This window comes from Dermacentor andersoni, chromosome 4 (genome assembly GCF_023375885.2).
Source record: "Dermacentor andersoni chromosome 4, qqDerAnde1_hic_scaffold, whole genome shotgun sequence".
NCBI lineage: Eukaryota > Metazoa > Arthropoda > Arachnida > Ixodida > Ixodidae > Dermacentor > Dermacentor andersoni.
The window spans coordinates 214,190,668-214,210,312 of NC_092817.1; the positions used below are offsets into that span (position 1 = coordinate 214,190,668).

Sequence of the window (19,645 nt, forward strand, 5' to 3'; positions counted from 1 at the left end):
ATAATCTTGTAGTTGCCCACGTGCGCTAAGAGCAATTGGTCCTGGAAGAGGTGCATGACTCTAGACGAACTGGTGAAGTACATTCCTTGGACTTCTCATCAAACCATCATCAGAAGATGCCGAAAAGGCGGAACTGCAAAATGTGTTATGACGGCCACAAAGTTGAACAATAACCAGACATTTTGTGGGAAAAGTGCAGAATGAACCTATGCTTCACAAAATCCAGGAACTGCTTCACCGCATGGCATGAGTGATGAACCGGTCTTAGTTTATTTTTTGTATCCGAAGAACAGCGGTGTACTGAGAATTTTTTTTACACACTATTCCTGGAGTTTCTATCTTTGAAATGTGTATTCTGCATTCCCTTTGATATTAATATTTTTGTAGATATGTTTTTGTTGTTATCAAGTGGCAGCAAAAATGGCGCTTTCTAGAATTGTTGTGCTGTACCTAATACATTTTTGCTTTGCCAACGTACATTTTTGGAAAGAGCATTTCATTATGCACAATGTGGGCTGGAATATTTGTAGTGGTAAGTAATTTTGTTCCGTGACCTTTAAAAAACGATCATTTTGTCGCGGTACAAAAGAGTTAAATAAAATCAACTGCTTTTTCACTCTCGAACAGTTAAGTTGTGTTGTAATGGGGAGTAGCTTATAATATTTTCAGTTTAATAGCAGACCTTAGTTTTATAGAAATCTTTTATTGTGTAGAAACCTTTTCTTTACATAGTTCCTCCAAAATACAGAAAGCTTTTCCAGGCTTAATGGGCAGGTGGGTATTGCGGGTTATTGTCAGCTCGTGAAGGTCAATATGTACAACAGATATAAGCGCGGATCCTGCAGCACTTGACTTGATCACTGCTTTGCACATAACCATGGTTGTTTAGTGGCTATCGTGTTGTGTTGCAGAGCACGAGGTCGCGGGATCGAATGCCGGCCATGGCGGCCGCATTTTGATGGGGGCAAAATGCGGAAACACCTGTGTATTTAGATTTAGATGCACAATAAAGAATCCCAGGTGGTCGAAATTTCCAGAGTCCTCCACTACAGCGTGCCTCATAATCAGAAAGTGGTTTTGGCCCATAAAACCCCATAATTGAATTTAACATAACCATAACTTGTGACGTGCATGTCGACCATGGTCGCGCCGAAAGTAAAGAGTAGGGGCCTTTTTATTGTCAGGTTCAGCATCATTTGCTACCTTTCAAAGGTTCTGAAATCGCGAGGGCTGTGCCAAACTTGCATGAGCCCCTCCCCCCTCTCTGTGGCCATCTGCTGTGCATGCAGATGTCTGCAGTCGGGCAGCCAGCACACCAGTCACATGACACTGTGTAAATCTACAGCTAGTCTTGGGACAGATTACTTGAAGCTACAACGAGAATGTGTACCTCTGAACGCTGGGAATGCACCCACCATCTCCTGTCACAGTATGAGCACCAATACGCCTAATAATTGTACCAGAAAGCCTTTGGAGCTATTTCGGACGTCCCCGTGGCGATTTGAGCCATTGGGGGCAGTAAAAGGAAGTGCTGCGAAAGGTCGGTCGTGTATCGCCGACAAAAGTTACGGTTTTACGCTGAATCATCTCGTACTTATTGTGCTGAGGTGACACGACATACAGGAAGCCGACAAACACTTCACAACAAAAGCGAGTGTGTGGAATGGTGCGAACATTGTTCTCCACCGCCATAATGAACATTGCGACACAATGCGCAGAGGCATCTCATCTTGGCACTGTTCATAGACGCAGTCTCTTTTCGAGCTTCTTGCATTGTTATTGGACGTAATACACATTTTGTCTAGTGCGGTAAAGCATATCAAAGCAGATCTGTCATTCAGAATGCGCATAAGACATTTGCCATCACTTCTTGTCTTTTGCCCTGACAGCGCAAATTATTCTAGCTCATTTGTAATTTTATGTCTGTCTTGCACCCAGACACATATCTTTGTTCTCGTTAGCCTAAAAAATTTTATTTAATTGTTTACAATAGTAGGTTCCTTGCCTACCCAAATATAAATGTTTGCAACATACCGTGCATGATATACCATCCGTGGGGATGCGAGATTATTGGTCACTGTTGGCTTTGTGCATTCCTCCCCTGTTCAGCAGCACTTAGTGATTGCACTCTAATAAGCTTTGCCAAATGGCTAGAGGTTACTGCTGTACTACTCCAAGTGTTTCAAAAAGAGCAGTCTTTCTGCTCCGAAACTGCTTCAAAATGTTGGTGTGACTGCTCCCAAACTGCTCCGGAACGACATTTTCAGTGCTCCAAAAGTTGCTCCAAATCCTAAACTGGCTGGAACACCACTGATTGTGGCAGAATCCAGCTCACTATGTAATGCATTAGCACTATATAAACTACTCGACAGTAATGCATTAGCACTAAATAAAAAAACTAAAAAAAACCTGACAGTCACTTTAGCATACGCCAATGAGGGTGAAGGCGAAATCCTGCACGCTCAAGAGACATTCATTAAATTACTTGACATTCTTATTCGAATGCATTGTTACTTTTTAATGCTTGCTTTTTATGACCAAAGGTTATGGGTGGGACACCCACCAAAGGTAGAAGGTGCGACTCCCACCAAAGGTCGTGGGTTCGAGTGCCCTAATTAACTATATATTAATTAACTGTGCCTTAATTAACTTCGTGGTGCAGCGACGGCATAGAGGTAGAGCATCCGCCTTACGTGCAGGAGGACCGTGGTTCCAATCCCGGTGCCGCACTATTTTCCATCGGATCAAAAAAATCCCCGTGTTGATAAAATTGCATAAACAGGCCTGGAGTGTGGTCTAATTCTAGGGACCAGAACCGGTAATGCACTCCCTCACCAGAGCAGGATTGGCCATTATGCAACTCGCTCAGCTTTCTGTCGTTCTAAGGATTGGCCACCCTGGTGCAGTATTTGGCCACAACCTCCTATACGAATACAACAATCAAACCCCAGCCCTTAGTCCCCAGCAGCTGCGAAGCAACTGACCACGGCGGCGATCAGACCTGTGACGCAGCAGAGCATACTAAGAATCTCTGGATCCGGACAGGCCACCATTGGAATGTTTAACCTGGTAACGTTTAACGCTAGAACCTTATCTAATGAGGCGAGTCTAGCAGTGCTATTAGGAACTAGCTGGATATAATAGGGCTCAGTGAGGTTAAGAGAACAAATGAAGCATGTACAGTGCTAAAAAATGGGCACGTCCTGTGCTACTGGGGCTTAGCGGAGAGACGAGAACTACGAGTCGGATTCCTGATTAACAAGGATATAGCTGGTAACATACAGGAATTCTACAGCGTTAACAAGAGGGTGGCAGGTCTTGTTGTGAAACTTAATGAGAGGTACGAATTGAAGGTTGTACAGGCCTGCGCCCCTACATCCAGTCATGATGTCGAGGAAGTTCAAGGTTACTTCAGCGATTTTTACAATCATACAGTCAAACAGTGCTATCACTAACAATCTCAGCAAGTGTAAAAAAATGATTTTTATTAAAGATATTTCTCAAAAAGTGATAATGAGTACTGTGTTACAGTTTTATCGGCCAGCTTATTCCAATCTACTATAGTTCTAGGAAAAACGGAATATTTAAAGCAGTTGACATGTGTTGTAAATGGAGTTACAGCTAGTGAGTGTCGCTGTCTAGTAGTGTAACCTGTTGTATAGGTGGTAATGTGAGACGTGTCGATGTTGTAGTGACCATTTATTAGTTGGAAAAAGAATTTTAAACGACATACACGATTTCTATCACTTATAGAGAGCAAGCCGCTCCGAGATAAAAGGTTAGTAATAGAACTACTCCCACATGAATTGTAGATGAATCGAAGTGCCTTTTTCTGTAAGCTTTCTAGCTTTCCAATATCGGTTTTAGTGTATGGGTCCCATATAACTACAGCGTATTCTAAAACGGGGCAGGCAAGTGTTTTATATGGCAATAGACGTACTGTTGGCATGGAGGATTTTAATACGCGTCTTAGAAAAAACAACTTGCGGCGACAGTTTGCTATTACTGTGTCAAGGTGCTTTAACCAGGAAAGATCCTTTGTTTTGTACAAGCCAAGGTACTTACATTGCGTTACCTCTGACAAAAAAGTGTTTTCTGTGCCATAGCGATATAGCAGTGGCTTCTTTTTTAAAGCTATCCACATATATTTCTTTTCTAAATTAATACACATTTGCCATTCTTCACACCACTCAACTACCTTATTAAAATCTCTGTTTAACCTGAGTTGGTCTTCTTCCATTGTTATTTCATCGTACAGAACACAGCGTAAAGCCTGATTTTAACAGAGAGCTTAGTGACAATACTATTTATATATAACAAAAAGAAAAGAGGGCCTGTCACGATCCACCCCGGGTCGTGAACAAGGGAGGGCTTGTGGCACCCTCCGTTAGACGGACGCTCCGCGCGTGGTGATGCTGAACGATGACTGACCGGCGAGCCGCCGTGCTCGTCGGTGTTTATCGTGGTGCGGCGACCAATGTTGCCTGCCGAGCTTTAGCAGGCCACCGAGCTTGGCGGGCGAACCAAGATTATGCCCGAGGGGGCGTCACATACTTGCTACACCCCCTTGCCCCCAGTTTGTTTGTTAAATGAAAAACAAACGTCCATGTTCACACTATGAGGCTCTGCCTCCACCCTAGCTGGGTCGACGGTGCCTGCTACCCAGGCGAGTAACGGTCTGGTGGCCTCCGCCATCGAGTACTCCCCCCTGGGCACCGGTGTTGACGGGTCGGGTGTGGCAACGCCGGGTGCTGCCTGGGCCAGCCTCGCTCCATCTGGAGGGTCCGTAGTGGTCGGCCTCATGAGTGGTGGCGGGCTTGACACCGGTCCCACGGGTGCCGCACCACTGGCTACGGTTGCCGCCTCCGTGGTAGGTGGTGCTCTGCTGGGAGCGACTGGTGCTGCCGCTAGTCCTCCTGCGGGCTGGAACTTGGAAGTGGCAGTCGAGGGTGCTGGCCAGATCCCGAGGAGAGGTCCTAACATGGTCGGCGTGTCTGTGCCACGTGGCCCCGTGTGACATGCGGACAAGCAGTGATGAGGCACTGGCGGAAGACACCACCTGTCCGGCAGACCAGGATTGCCAGGACGAAAGTTCCTGGCGAAAACCATAGTTCCCAACTCTGGCAAAGGCCCGGGACGACACCCTTGGTCAGCAGCCAGATTCTGCTTCAGCTGCTTCAGGAGCACTGTGTATCGGAGGTCCGGATGCAAGACGTCCAAGGGTGTCTTGATTATCCGACCCAGCAGGAGCTCACAGGAGGCATGGGCAGTGACATGATGGGGTGTGGTCCGGTACTGAAACAGTATCCAGGCAATCTGCGTCTGGAAATTTCGAGTCTGGCTCTTCTTGAGCTTGTCCTTGATGGTTTGCGCCACCCGCTCGGCTGCACCGTTTGAAGCAGGGTGGTACGGCGGAACCATCATCCAGTGGATTCCGTTATTCGTCAGCCAGGCCAGGTACTCTATGCCGGCAAATGCAGGACCATCGTCGGACACAATGACATCTGGCAACCCCTGGGCGGCGAAGACCTGTAGTAGCGCTGCAGTGATCGCGCCTGCTGATGGAGTGGTGACAGGTAGAACCTCCACCCACTTCAGAAAGGCGTCCACCACCACCAGGAAGTAATGGCCCTTGAAAGGTCCCCCAAAACCCACATGTAGGCGGGACCAGGGTCTCTGTGGGAACGGCCAGGGGGTGATTTCCTCATGACGTGAGGCCCGCTGATGCTCCTGGCAGATTTGGCAGCTCTGCACCATGTGAGCAATGTCCTGGTCCAGGCCTAGCCACCAAACATGGGACCGGGCCACCATCTCTCTTTCCCACGCCAGGATGACCCGCGTGCAGCAACTTCAGGACCCTGGACCGCAGACTTTGTGGGATCACCGCCCTAGAACCCCACAGTAGGCAGCCCTGCTGCAACCTCAGCTCAGCGGCCTTGTGGCTATAGGCCTGCTCAACCAATTCCTCCCTACGGGACACTGCCTTGACCACCTGAGACAGGACTGTGTCTCGGCTGGTCGCTTGCGATACCGCAGATCTGGAGAGCACCCCTGGGTACGTGTGCTCCAGCATGAACACTTCAGCAGTTTCTGGAACAGATCAGGCACCTCTGACAAGGGCAGGTGGCTCAGGGCATCAGCAGGTCCCAATTCCTTTTCCGGATGGTAAACCAGCTGGTGACTCAAAGCTGCCAGCCTCAAGGCCCAGCGTACCACTCGAGGTGATGCCTGCGCAGGAACTGCCTGGTCAGGCCCCAGCAGCCCCAACAGCGGCTTGTGGTCCGTGATCGCCTCGAACTTCCGGCCCCACAGATACTAGTGCAAGCGTTCGACACCGAACATGAGGGCCAAACCTTCCTTGTCCAGCTGGCTGTAGCGTTGCTCTACAGCATGAAGCCGCAGAGAGGGAAACGACACAGGGCGTTCCTGGCCATCCTTGTCCCTGTGTGCCAGTACGGCACCCACACCGTACAGCGATGCATCTACGGTCAGGATGACAAGCTTGGAAGGATCAAAGTGTGCCAGCACTGGAGCCTAGGTGATTAGCTCCTTGCTGCGCTGGAAGGCCCGGTCCTGTTCCTTCTTCCATACCCATTGCTGACCATCTCGAAGCAGAAGATGGAGCGGCTGTAGATGCTCCGACAGGTTTGGCAGGAAACCCCTCTAGAAGTTGATTAGGCAGAGGTAGCTCTGAAGCTCCTTCTTGTTCTGGGGCTTCGGCGGTTTGAGCACAGCATCAACTTTGTGGGGAGGCGGGGCTAGGCCAGGCTGGGAATGACATGTTTCAAGTACTTAACACTGGGGGCCAGGAAAATGCACTTTTCCAGCTTGAGCTTGAGACCGGCGTCCTACAGTCGTGCCAGGACGTTGTGCAGGTTCTGCAGCTGGCCCCGTCGTCGCTGCCAGTAACCAAGATGTCTTCCAAGTACACCGCCGCCCTGAAGAGGTTGTCCATCTCCGTCTGAAATATGGCTGGGGCTGAGGCCACGCCAAATGGTAAGCATGAACACTTCAGCAGGTTCTGGAACAGATCAGGCACCTCTTGCAGGGGCAGGTGGCTCAGGGTAACAGCAGGTCTCAGGTCCTTTCCCGGACGGTAAACCAGCTGGTAACTCTAAGCTGCCAGCCTCAAGGGGCAACGGGTACTTCTCAACGGTAACGACAGGGTTGTTGGTAACATTGAAATCCCTGCACATCCTGACACTGCCATCTCGCTGGAGGACTGATATGATGGGAGCGGCCCATTCAGATGTCTGGGCCCCAGGATGCCTTCTCACAGTAACTGTTGCAGCTCCTGGGTGACCCCGTCCTTCAGGGCGAACGGCAGCGTGCGAGGCTTGAAAAAACGCGGCCGGGCGCCCTCAGGTACATAGATGTCAGCCGTCATGCCTACGAATGTGCTCACCCCTGGCTGGAACAGGGGCTTGAACTCGGTCAGGAGGCTGAGGACGCCTTTCACCGCATGCAGCCTGGCTTCCTGGTACTCCGGCAGACGAGCACCCAGTGTATGAATCCAGTTTCGGCCCAGCAGTGTCGGCGACGACCCCTTGGTTAAGTAAGGGGGAAGGGTTGCCTCCCTGTCGCCAAAGCGAACGCTGACCTGTGCTTGACTCTGGACCCGGGAGAGCTGCCTGGAGTAGCTGCGCAGCTTCACCCGTGGCGGACACACCGGGGAATATACGCTTGAACCATTTCCCGGCCATTACTGACACGCTGGCTCCTGTGTCCAGCTCCATGGAAATGGGGTGCCCACAGACTTCAACGGTCAGCATGTATGGCGGCACAGACAACAGAACAAAGCCTGTGTGCCACATGTCGAAAATCCGTGGGTTCTCGGCCACAACGTGGAGCCTGGCCGCGGAAGAACTTGAGCCTGCTGCCGCACGCCCCTACCGCATACCCTTGCAACGGCTACCCTGGCCGCGGGCTTGTGTGGTACTTGGGCTTGAACCAGGCTGCTGCTGCTGCTGTTTGCTGTTCGTCCTCCCCCTTCGGCATAACCGTACCAGGTGCCCAGTTTACTTGCACGTGAAGGATTGTGCTTGAGAGAACTGGCACTTTGAAGGGGAGTGGGTACCACCACAGCGATGACAGGCACTGCCCTTTGCCACCAAGTTATTGACCGCCGCTTCCGCCGACGGTGAGCTAGTCGCACGGGCAATCTCGCCAGCGTCCTTGGCGGCAGTTTCCATTGCCAGCGCTGCCTTCACGGCGTCATCCAGCGAGGGATTGGGAAGCTGCAGGAGTCGCGTCTGCATGGCGAAACGGTCCTGGAGCAGCGAGTCCAGCTGGTCCCCGAAAACGCAGGCACTCGCTTACCCCCGTAGCGCAGCAAAGAACTGCCCGAGGGTCTCTCCTTCCCGCCGGCTCCGACTGTTAAAACGGAAACGCTCCATTAGCGTGGATGGTGCTGGGTTAAAATGCGAGCGTAGTATGGCGAGCAACTCACCCAGCATCTTAACATGCAATGTAGCTGGCTTGAGAAGGTCGAGCAGGAGACTGAAGATGCGGGTCCCGCAGCTGGCCAAGAAAATGTGCCGCTGTTTGGCCTCGGGTGAGGCGTTTGCCCGGAAGAACACGTGGACTTGTTACTCGTAAATTGGCCAGGCGGACTTGTCTCCCTCAAACGGCTCGAGCATTCCGTACAGCGGCATGTGGCAGCAATGGGGGGCGGTGTTTCGCCGCTCGCAACAGCATTGGCTGATCCGTGGGTACTCGTCACCAGTGTCACAATCCGCCCGGGTTCGTGAAGGAGGGAGGGCTCGAGGCACCCTCCGTTAGATAGACGCTCCGCACTGCGGTGGTGACGAATGATGACTAACACAAGCAGCTGTGCTCGTCGGTGTTTATTGGGTGTGGTGCCCAATGTTACCTATACCGAGCATGGCAGGCCCACGAAGATTATGCCCGAGGGGGCGTAGCCTGGCTGATGATAAGGATGACATATTTGGTGGCCCAAGATGGGTCCGGGGGTTGGTTTCAAACCCTGTAATAGATAGATAGCCCCCAGAAAGTGCATGAAGTATCATAAATATGCTAATGCTTAAAAAATAAAGGTGGGTTTTCTGCAATGTCAACTAGGCCAAACTGAAGTTCTTCTGTTCTTCTGCATGTATTTCCCATGAACTTGCTGGCAACCACAGTGTGCTGGGTCCAATGTTGCAGGAGGCAAACAAGGCCCTGCAGGACTACCTGGGGCAACAAAGCCGCCACTTCAACTGCAAGGCCTCCTTTGTGGGCTCGGGCAAGAACCGCTTCCAAATCGAAGTGCCCGAGTCCTGTGCCCGGCGTGCTGACTCCTCCTACCAGCTTCAGGGACAGCGCAAGGGCTACAGGTAGTTGTGGTCAATGCAGCTGAGCACACACTTGCCTGTTCACACTGCCAGTATATACCAAGTGTGTGTTCTTCTTTTAACTATACAAATTAAAAAAAAATCACTTGTGGCGCTTAGCATAATTCTAGTCATTGCGCTAGTTTACTCAAGGGCAAACATTACATCCCATGCCAATGAATATAAATGCATAATCGACTAAATAAAATTGCACTAATTAGCTTTTTAATGAATTGCCTTACGGCTCATATTCCCATTAACAAATTGGTGCCGATAAGGCGTTTCCAAGGCGTATCCACTTAGATTTCATATTTAGGATGACACCAGTTTTGATATATTTGTTTGAGATATGTGGGGTTCTGTGGACAAAAAGTGGAATACTTCATTATATTGAAAATTTCATTATGCAGTCAACTTCTAATAATTCAACCTTGACGGGACTGATGAAATTTATAAAATTACCTGGTGAGTTGAATTAAACAAGATACATAAAAAATGCCAACACGCATCAGTGATTCATTTGGTAGCATTTGCCCAATTCTAACACGCCCGCGAATCCAATGCGCACCCCCTTTCTATGTTTCTGAAGTCCAAAACTAGTGTGGAAATTACATTAAAGCACCTAAAAAAAGTATTAACCTAATGCACATGCGATGTTTTAGCAAGAAACCTGCACAGGGGTCGCAAGTGTTGCACAATAGAGGTGGTCAAAGTCTCGTTTTGACTTCAGTATTGAGTCCTTCATTTGCCCATACCTCCTTGAGTATATCTAACCATACCTCTAACAGTGCGTCCATACAGCATCTAGAAGGGTGAAAAATTGAGGCTTGCTTGTGACACTTTTCTGTATGCAAACAATAATGCTGGTAGGTAACGGTCCCAATCCGTAGGTCTTTCCTCACACATCTTCTTTATCATGTTCTCAGTATGCCGTTAAGGGGGGACTTGGCAATGAAAATTATTTTTTTTTTATTTGTGGGAATAAATTGGTGAAATTTGCCATGAAGGTGTTATTTGTTATGCTGATATCATAACTGAAGTTAGTTTTGTGCTATCTATTATAGCTTCTGAGTTACAACAATTGACAGTCTCTAATGATCCTCCCCAAATTAATTAATTAATTACACATTAGTTCGCCAAGATTTTTACATCCGCATGTTCACAAAGGCCCAATCTGAGCAATAAAGCTATTGGTTTATTTTTATACGCCAAAATGAACGTAAAAAGTTTTTTTTAGCTCTCCTATACATATCGTCTTACTAACGACTTTTGCGAAAAGCCCATTGTAAAATTTTTTATGAGGTGCAGTTAAAAATGGACAGCTTTATTGTACTCATCAATGTTTCAGGATCGAAGTGCAAAAAACGCAATGATTTGATCTTCATTTGTTGTGAAATGGCACTGGGATGACTTAAGGGGGGAGGCTACCCTGGAGACCGAACTTTTTTATTTTTTAAGATATCTAGATGAAACTTTCAGGGTACGTTCACACCACTGAACTATGAGGAACTGCAAAGTTTCATGAAGATGTGTTTATTAGTTCGAGTTATTGAGGTCTAACTAGGTGATTCATGTATATGCCTGAGGAGGAGCCTGGAGAAATGCCAGGACATCGTAGGAAGCTGAAATTCACTGTGATCATCCCTTGATAGATATCCCAGAGGGCTAAAGAGCCCTATTTTTTTAATTTCCCCTCCAAAAAATTTTAAGACAACTTTGAATTTGATGTAGCCAGTAATGACCACATTCATCAAAAATTAATTATAAATTAACTGCACCAGCTTTCAAAAAAAGAAGCCTGTTACCCCCTGGCAAAGTCATTCAGGGACATAATAAAAAAAAACGCATACAAATCTGAAGAGCGGTTCTTGAGATATCGCCTTCCCCAGCACCACTTCTAGCAAAAAAATCCATTCCGAGAAAACGGGCCTTAAAGTTGAACACATGTTTTGTATTAGGAAGCTCTTGCGGAGCTTCTAATTAGCTCTTGCGGCTCCAGGCACACTCAAGGTGCTGGATTTTCGACTGGCGACAGCTGAAAGCATAGTTCCGCCGCTGAAAAGCGTCTACGCAGTCAGCACTCGCTGCGGAAGATCGGAAATTCAATGCTCGTACAAGACACATATCGCGCTCCTGTGCACCGAACGTCTGCACTGACTTGGGCTTTGCCAGCATCGCGTGCAGCGACGAACTAGCGGGGGAAAAAAAAAATGGCTGAGAGAATAATTTAAAAGATAGCGCAAGGCGATGAGCAGCTCGCAAGCTCATGTTGAGGCGGACGGAGCAAGGGGCAACAACGACGTGAGCGCGGCAGGCGCGGCATCAAAGGGAGCAGCCGCCGCCGCACTCGCAGCAGCCAATGGCAGGCGTACTTTAGCCTGCGAAATTTGAACGCGCTGCTCCGGCCAATCAGCGCTCCGCATCATGTCGCGGGAAAATGCCAATAGCCCCTCAACCGCGCCATCGATGCCATTTTGCAAGGCGGCAAAACAGAGAAAAGAATTCACGGTCAAAACGACACCAAGATGGCGCTGGCAGGCTGCATGGGCCAGGAATGGTGCTCGCGCGAAGTTTGACTTCATTTCGGCATTTGCGCGTATTGTGGGCCACGGCGGCCTCAAAAGTAGAGTTCACACAGTCGTCAGCGAACATACGAATAGGACAAGATACATGCAGCTGAAGATCGTTAATGTATATTAGGAAAAGAAGCGGTCCTAAGACTGAGCCTTGAGGGACACCTGAAGTGACAGGGAGGGGTTCGAAGGAGACGTTATTGACAAGGACGAACTGGGAACGATTAGTAAGGAATTTTTTTATCCATTGTACTGTGGGTTGATTGGGTGGGCGGGTCCACTAGTTCCACTGGAAAATGGAGGCCAGGAGATGTGCATGGGAGACGCGAATGTTGCACGCTATAGGACATTGGCCTGATGCGCACCAACATAATCAGTAAATGCTCGTTGTGATAAAAAAATATTGCTGACGATTACGTTACTTCCTAATGCGAAATTGGAGGTCAGCTCTTCAGCTGTTTCGTCTTTTGTATATACTGAGGCAGATAATTTGAGCAAGACATGTAGGTACAGTTACAACTCTTTATTCCTCGTTTCTTCAAGAAACACTCCACTCCCAGTTCTTGATTGTCATGAAGGTAGCTTTGTGGTCGGAGAAGTAGATGGATATATGCTATATTTGCTGCACCAATGCCTGGTTCGGCATAGTGCACCTCTGAATTCTGGCGGCGATGGCGATGGTGCTGGGCCTCTGCTCGAGCAGGTCGTTTAGCAGCAGCGGCAGACGAAGGACTTCCTACGGTTGCCTCGCTCATGGCTCAGAATGAACTGGCTGAGAATAAAATACTTATATAAGCAGACAGATTATATTATAATATAAGCCGTCTGTGAGCCTCGTACAATCCGTCTAGTGCGGAACATTTCACACCAGCCATCGCAAACGGAGCGTAGCTTGGCACTCAAGGCAGAAAGCTGGGCTAGTTGGTTTGTCATCATTATTCAAAAGACTAGCGCAATATAGCAGGGACACAGACAGAGAAGACGGCAGGACGAGCGCGAAACATCAACTGAGGTTTTTACAGCGAGCGAAGGTACATATATACATTTCGTTGGTGCATGCGCACACAGGGTTAAAACAGTACAAGCACATTCTAATCAAAATGTGGCAGACTGTTCTGTAACGAAATTTTTTCTTCTTTTGGACAAGGCAAGTGAAGCCGTGCTGACACAGTTATCACCTTCCCTGTCAATGTGATATGCCTCACAAATCGCGTGCCCCCACCTTGTGCCACCCCTACCAAGCACACACGTGGTATCAAACGGAGGCACGCACCCGCTGAACTGTGAAGTGATGGCAACAACTGACTGACGTCGCTGGCGCTGCTAGCGAGTGAACAGACGGTGGCTTTGCGTTTCGGCTTGGGAGGCGCGCGCCGTGATCGGCTGATACCGAGCCAGTGCTTCGGCAACCGGAGAACACCGCGTGCTCTCGCGCCGTCACCGACATGGAAAAGAGGATGGGGGAAGGGGTACACGCAGTGGCGAACGTCGGCAGCTATGCATTTCGGCTTGGGCAGCAGCACATCATCGAGATCAGCCACCACCGAGCCGGTGCTCTGATTACCGCCGCACATGGGTGGCATTGGTGGAGGAGCGAAGAGAGCAAGGCTCGCGTCGTGCGCAAGAGATGGCGCCACGAGCGCGCGCAGCTAGAGCAGCGCGCTGGCCCTGGCTATGGAGCTGGTTATGATGGCGAGGCACGCCGTGCTGCACTCTAGAGCTGCACTGTAAAAAAAGGTTCATTATACCCATTGCGAGGAAATTTTAGCTTCGTTAAAACAAGGTTTTTAATACATGGGCAGCTATTGGAATTTCAAGGGGAATCACGATTGCTTCGTTATATCCATTAGTTTGTTATATCCTGTTTCGTTATAATGAGTTTTTACTTTATGTGGTATCTTAAGATGCACGGTACATTCTAGGTGGCAAAGGAACATCACCTAAAGGAAAGTCTAGGTGATGTTGAGTGAAGTGGGAATGAAAAATTAGGCAAAGCATTGCGGAGGAGGAAGGTAGGCAGAGGCGCGGTGTGTTGACCTTCTCTAGCAGTCACTACAGGATTTGTTTGAGGTACGGATGTACGAGGTTCATCTCATGATAACATCATCCTTGCGCACCATTCGCTGTGTGCGATAGTGAGCCAACAATGGCAGCTCCATCTCGCTTGTGTAAGAGAGGAAACATTGGAGGCACGCGCTGTCTTCCGTCGCACGCATCGCACCAGGGGAAGGGAGGGAGGGGGTGAGGCGTTGCACTTTGGCCATGCACAGTTGTGCGGGCTTTATTTGACAGTGATCTGCTTAGGGGGCACAGTCTACGTGGGCCGATGGCTCGTAGCTTTGTGTGCGCTGTGTTCTTGCCGCTCAGTTTGCGTTGAAGCGATAGACAGCACGAAGGTCACTTCACTCGCCGCTGCTGCCGCAATTCCTCACGACAGCGTTTTGACGGAGAGCATCAACGGTCATCGAGTTTGATGTGTCCATGCTCGTTACATTAGTTAGTGAGCGAATGTTTACAAGGGGGCATTCTACTCTGGTAGCTGCTGCATATAGTGCTTCCATGCAAGCCCTATCTTTAATACGATCTGCGATGCGGACAGTGTAGGCATCTAGGTGCACCAAGGGCCAATAGCTTCGGGTGCGCTATAGCATCTATACACTTGCGCATCACCCGCATTCACGAAATGAAACGTCACTTAATTTCTTTTTGTTTCCTCCTCTTGTTTTCGCCTCTTGCAAGGGTCATGTGCCCCACAGGACTCCAGTATATCGAGGCATATCGGTAGCAGTGACAGTCACTCTGAATGTTCGTCTTAACCAAAGAGTATGTCATATTTTTTATTTATTTATTTTTGCATTTAGTCTATGGAAAACCAAACAAATGTTCCCATGATGTTCATTATTTGTAAGAATTCACCTTAACCGAGTTCATCTTAACAAGAGTTCTCTGTAGTTAGCCCTGTTGATGCCAGTTGGGCAAGTTATCCGTTTGGCTACCCATTCTTAAGGGGAGACATGGTGTATAGAGCTATCTTACTATTTTTAGACCAAATTTAATTAAAAGACATGGTCTTATCCATATTCTTGAGCTGATTACAAAAAAAATGTGGTTATCTTTTTGATAAGAGTAAATAATTATGAAGATAATTAAAAGTCCAATACTGTTGTTTGTGGAGACAATAGGTAAAAAAATATTGGGGAGAAAACAATAATAATGCATGAGTAGACCACAGAGTGTGTAAGGATTGAAATGCTGCCAGCAGTCTCAAATCAAAGTTCACTGTTTACAGTACAGCTACTAGAGAACAAAAGCAAAAAAAATAGAAAACAGTCTGAAGGGAAGAAAAGGGATCTGGCTGCAGCATTTCAATTAGGTATTTAGCTCCATATAAAAAAAAATTACAGTTGTAGTTCACCTGGATCATGAGATATTGTTGCCACAAACTAGCAGGCTGAGTGAAAAGTTAGTTTTTAGAAAATTGAGAGAAACACAGAGAACTCGATTTCTTCTAGAAAATAATGAAGTATGTACATGTCACAAGTTGTAACAGGCTAGCATGGCCCTTGCACATGCGCCAGTATGTATGCCGCAGTGTGAAACGTTTATTATAGAGAAAAAAAAGCGTGTCTTTTGTGGATTACTGGTACTCCGCATTTCGCACACAGCAGAGATTGTTGACGAGGAATGCGTTGCGCGTTTGGTCGATGCGGCATCAACGCAGATCGCCGCACGAGATGTATATCTTTATTGCAAAAAAAAAAATGTCATTTAATGCTGTTTGCGAATTCTCGGTGCTCCGCATTTCATGTGCAGTGAGGTTGTTTGCGAGGAACGGGGCGCCCGTTTGACTACCGCTCATGCGTGGTGAACTCCACGCAGACTTGGCGTCGCGGCAGATTGCACATGAGATGACTCTCTCTACGGCGAGACTGCAGTCATGTTTGCTTTTACCCACTGTGGCACCGAAACTTGCGTTGTACACAAGACAAGAAGAGATTTTATAGTATTGCGGCTTAGCATAACGAATCGAGTCTGCTTCATATCCGACCCAGCCGGGGCGGCATCAGCGTGAGCAAGAAAATCCCATTTTCGCTTGGTAGCCGACATTGAAGCAGTCTTGCAACTTTTTTTGAGCCATCTTCGCCTTTCACTTCTCCAAGTTGTAAGGTTGCAGTACTTGTGCTGGAATGCCATGCGAACGCCAGCCGCTGCCAGAACCACGTCCATCTGCTAAGCCTATTCCACAGTCACTGCGGGAGGCTTCGGCGGTGCTCTGCACGGGTAGTGAACTGTTGCTGGCATCTTCCAAAGCTACTACGCACTTTCAAAAGTTTAACACCACTCATTTCTTCTTCTGTTCGCTGAATTCAGGGTTCATAGCAAACTGAATGTGACATCGTTTCATGCTGCATTGCACACACCCAAGCGGCCTGTGCAGAGAGCGAAATTCCGCCAATGGTGTGGAGTTCTTACGGTCACGTGTCTCTGTCAACGAATGGAATTGCTCATCGGGACAACTCACTCGCGTGCTTTTTTTTTTTTTTTTTTTTTTTTTCATAGCCATTCTGCAGACAGAGTAGTGGTGGCACAAAAAATAAACAAAAAGACTCGCTCTTTCAAACAAGACCGAGATGGCTCCAATCTGAAACTTAGAACAGCAACTGCCCGTCACGGAAAAGGGCCCTTTTTTGGGCTTTTATTGGTAAAAGTACAGCTTGCTGACCTGATATAAAACACCATTACGTCTAAAATATTGGTTCAAGATGCGTGAAAATTTCTGAGATAATGCATTTGACACTGTAGAATCCAAAAATAAAATTTTCAGAAAAGTGACATTTCTGCTATTTTTCGGCCTCTAAGACCCGTGTCCCCCCTTAACAAAAAACTGCACAAAAAAGATGCTACCCAGGTGCCGCCATCAATCATATTTCCAACTTTATAGTGAACAAATGTTGTTTGCAATAGTTGGAATATTGATTAACCTGTTTCCTTAAGAAAGTAACAGAAAGAAAATACACAGTGACAATTTATCACCCCACACAAGCACTTCTGGCACATAGCAAGTGTCGTCTGCTAGTGTTGCAATGTTCAATGTGCTGACGCTAGCTGAGTAGGCAGTGTTGGTCTTGAGCTTTCTTTTCACGAGCACCATGGATTGCCTTGTGTCGTGAATTTCAGTGCTCCAGCAATGTACAGAGACACAATTCAAATATGTTAGAGAACATTTATCTAAAAAAAAAAAGAATGTCATGATAAAATAAACAGCAAGCTACCCTGACACACTATAAACGCTCTACACACACGAGACACTCCAAAAAAACTATCTATACACATCAAAACAAACAAGCCCTTAACTACATATTGTTCCTCCGCTTGACTAACCAACGTGACGTCACGAGCAAACGAAGGTTCTGATCGTCACCAGTCGTGTCAGACTCCAGTTCAACGGGGCAAAGGACGTTGGCCTGTGTGGTTCCTATGCCGTCTGGGCCAGACAGCTGTTGTGCCGCCAACGTAGCCAGGCAATGGCCTTCATGGCACAGGACAGCAACCGGTTACGGCAGCGTGGAGTTGGACCGGGGCCGTGGAACGCAGCCACGGCAACACAGTTGAGGCTCAGAAGCTGGAGTGGTCGCTAGCCAACTCATGAATGTTACCTGTCCGGTCCGTGGTCCCTGAAGCTGCTGCCTCCCTTCTCCAGAGCACAGCTGGAGATGCCACTGTCTTGCTTCTCGACCAAGTCTCCTTTTTCTTCATTTCTTCTTTTCTGTCGCGCTTCACACGCTTCACATGCTTTTTGCCTACGGGTTCCTTCTCCGTTTCATCGACCGACGTCTTCGTGTTTTTCACATTATCATACAGGTCTTGCCGGTGACTCATGACATCTTGTTATGTTGTGGGCTGCAAATCTAGCGATCAGCAACATGTCAAGCTGCAACATTGTGTCCCTCTGCAATGCAACATGCGATTGAAGTGGCTGCAGCACATCGGGATATTGGGATTCGATCGGCACCAGTATCTACACATTTGCAGATGTCTGTTCACGCCGGAGGATTGCAACCACGATAGAGAGTTTCAGCATGTTCAGTCATTAATTTCAGTGTTCCAGAAACAGACAGAGACACTATGCAAACATTAAAAAACATTTATCTCAAGAAACAATTCTAACTAATAAAAACCAACAACAAAGTAATCTTACGCACTATGAATCCTTTACACACATGAAAAATTCAAACAGCTAGTACATGCATGAAAAACGAGCCAGACCTCATTTATATACTGTTCTTCAGTTTCACTAAACATATAACAAGTAGTCATTAAAATTGAATGTTCTGACTCTCACTTGCAGTGGCGGACGTCGGTATGTGTGGCTCTGACAGGGCGTAGACGTCAATCTCCATTGCGAGTGACAGGTTGTGGTTCTCTGTCGAGACCAGCATGGCACAGAGCACAGTCTGCATTGACCCATGCATTGCCTAGATCATAAACGCAGGCCTGTGCTCAACCAGGTTAAGATCCTGCGCAAGTGCAGTAACGAAAAAGCAGGGGAACTTCTAGAGGCATATTATATAAAAAAGAAGGGACAAGCATGCATCAGTGACACATCGGTCATACTTTACTATAGGGAGGCACGTTTCCTAGAAAGTATGATTAGCTGAACTGTGCCATTGAGTTTTTTCTTATTTTGGGGTTTTTGTCCTCTTATCTGCTGCTGATACCCTGATGTGCCTGTGCGGGCATGAACTGATGTTTAAGTTTTTCCGTTGAATAAACCTCAGTTGTTAGTTTGCGCTTGTCCCGTCTTCTTCCTTGTGATCGTCTACAAAGTGCATCCAATTTTTCCAAATGCAACTACAGTCAACGACCGATTTTTCGGACCTTCTAAGGAACATAAAAATGTCTGAAAATTCAGGCAGTCCGAAAAAATGAATGCATACAAGAAAACGCACCTTTTTTCTTTTTTTCTCGGATTTAGAGGTATAGGGCGAAGTACCAGGCTTCCGAAACCCTGCCAAAGCATCAATGGAGTGGCTATACGCTATGTTCAAAAACTTTGTATGCAGCCGACGGCCGGTTTATTATGTACATGTGCATCGTCGGGCAGCCCTCAAGATCTTGCCCTTGTTCTTGAGGAAATCAGAAACTGTTTGCTTACAAATGCCGAACTCCTTGCTCATGTCAGCCTGCTTAATAATGGCGGCTTTCTTCTCCATCGTTAACCGATGGTACTGCTTTCCGCGCTTTGATGCCATCGGCGAGGACAACGAAGATGGAGTCGGGGCCATCAAAGGCAAGCGAAATCCTCCAAATGGCGAACAGTGGAGCTCGCTGATGAGCGTCGAAGCACCTAGGCCTAGCGTCGCAGAGCACACTTGACACAACAGCACAACCACACACCATGCTAACCAAAACGTGGCCTGCGCAAACAAACGAAATGGCGCCGCTCCGGAAACTCTGCCGGAGGTGGAAGTGCGGCGGCGAACATAGCAAGCGTGGCCAGACCAAACCGGTGTGTGACGGCTAGATTCGGCTAGTTGTGGTTCAAAGCGGTGATATGCTTCGGCTGCAAGTCGATTTCCTTCGCAAGGGCACTGCGCGAGGAGCCAAAGGACCTTCCATCGCGTCAAAAAGTCAGGAAAATTGGACGGCCGGGGGTTCGAGCGTCCGAAACTTCAGATGTCCTTATACATTGATTCTATAGGGATCGTGGCAGTGCCGCGAAGACGTCCGAAAATTTGG

At 47.9% G+C, this 19,645-nt stretch overlaps 1 protein-coding gene across 1 annotated transcript in view; it reads left to right on the forward strand.

The window, feature by feature from the left end:
* The window catches only part of LOC126538462 (DNA mismatch repair protein Msh6-like), a 463,753-nt gene that overhangs the window by 334,598 nt on the left and 109,510 nt on the right, over nt 1-19,645 (forward strand). Inside the window, exon 22 of the mRNA XM_050185304.3 lies at nt 9,166-9,335. Within this exon, the coding sequence (XP_050041261.2) occupies nt 9,166-9,335 (170 nt within the window). The remainder of the gene's footprint in view (nt 1-9,165; nt 9,336-19,645) is intronic.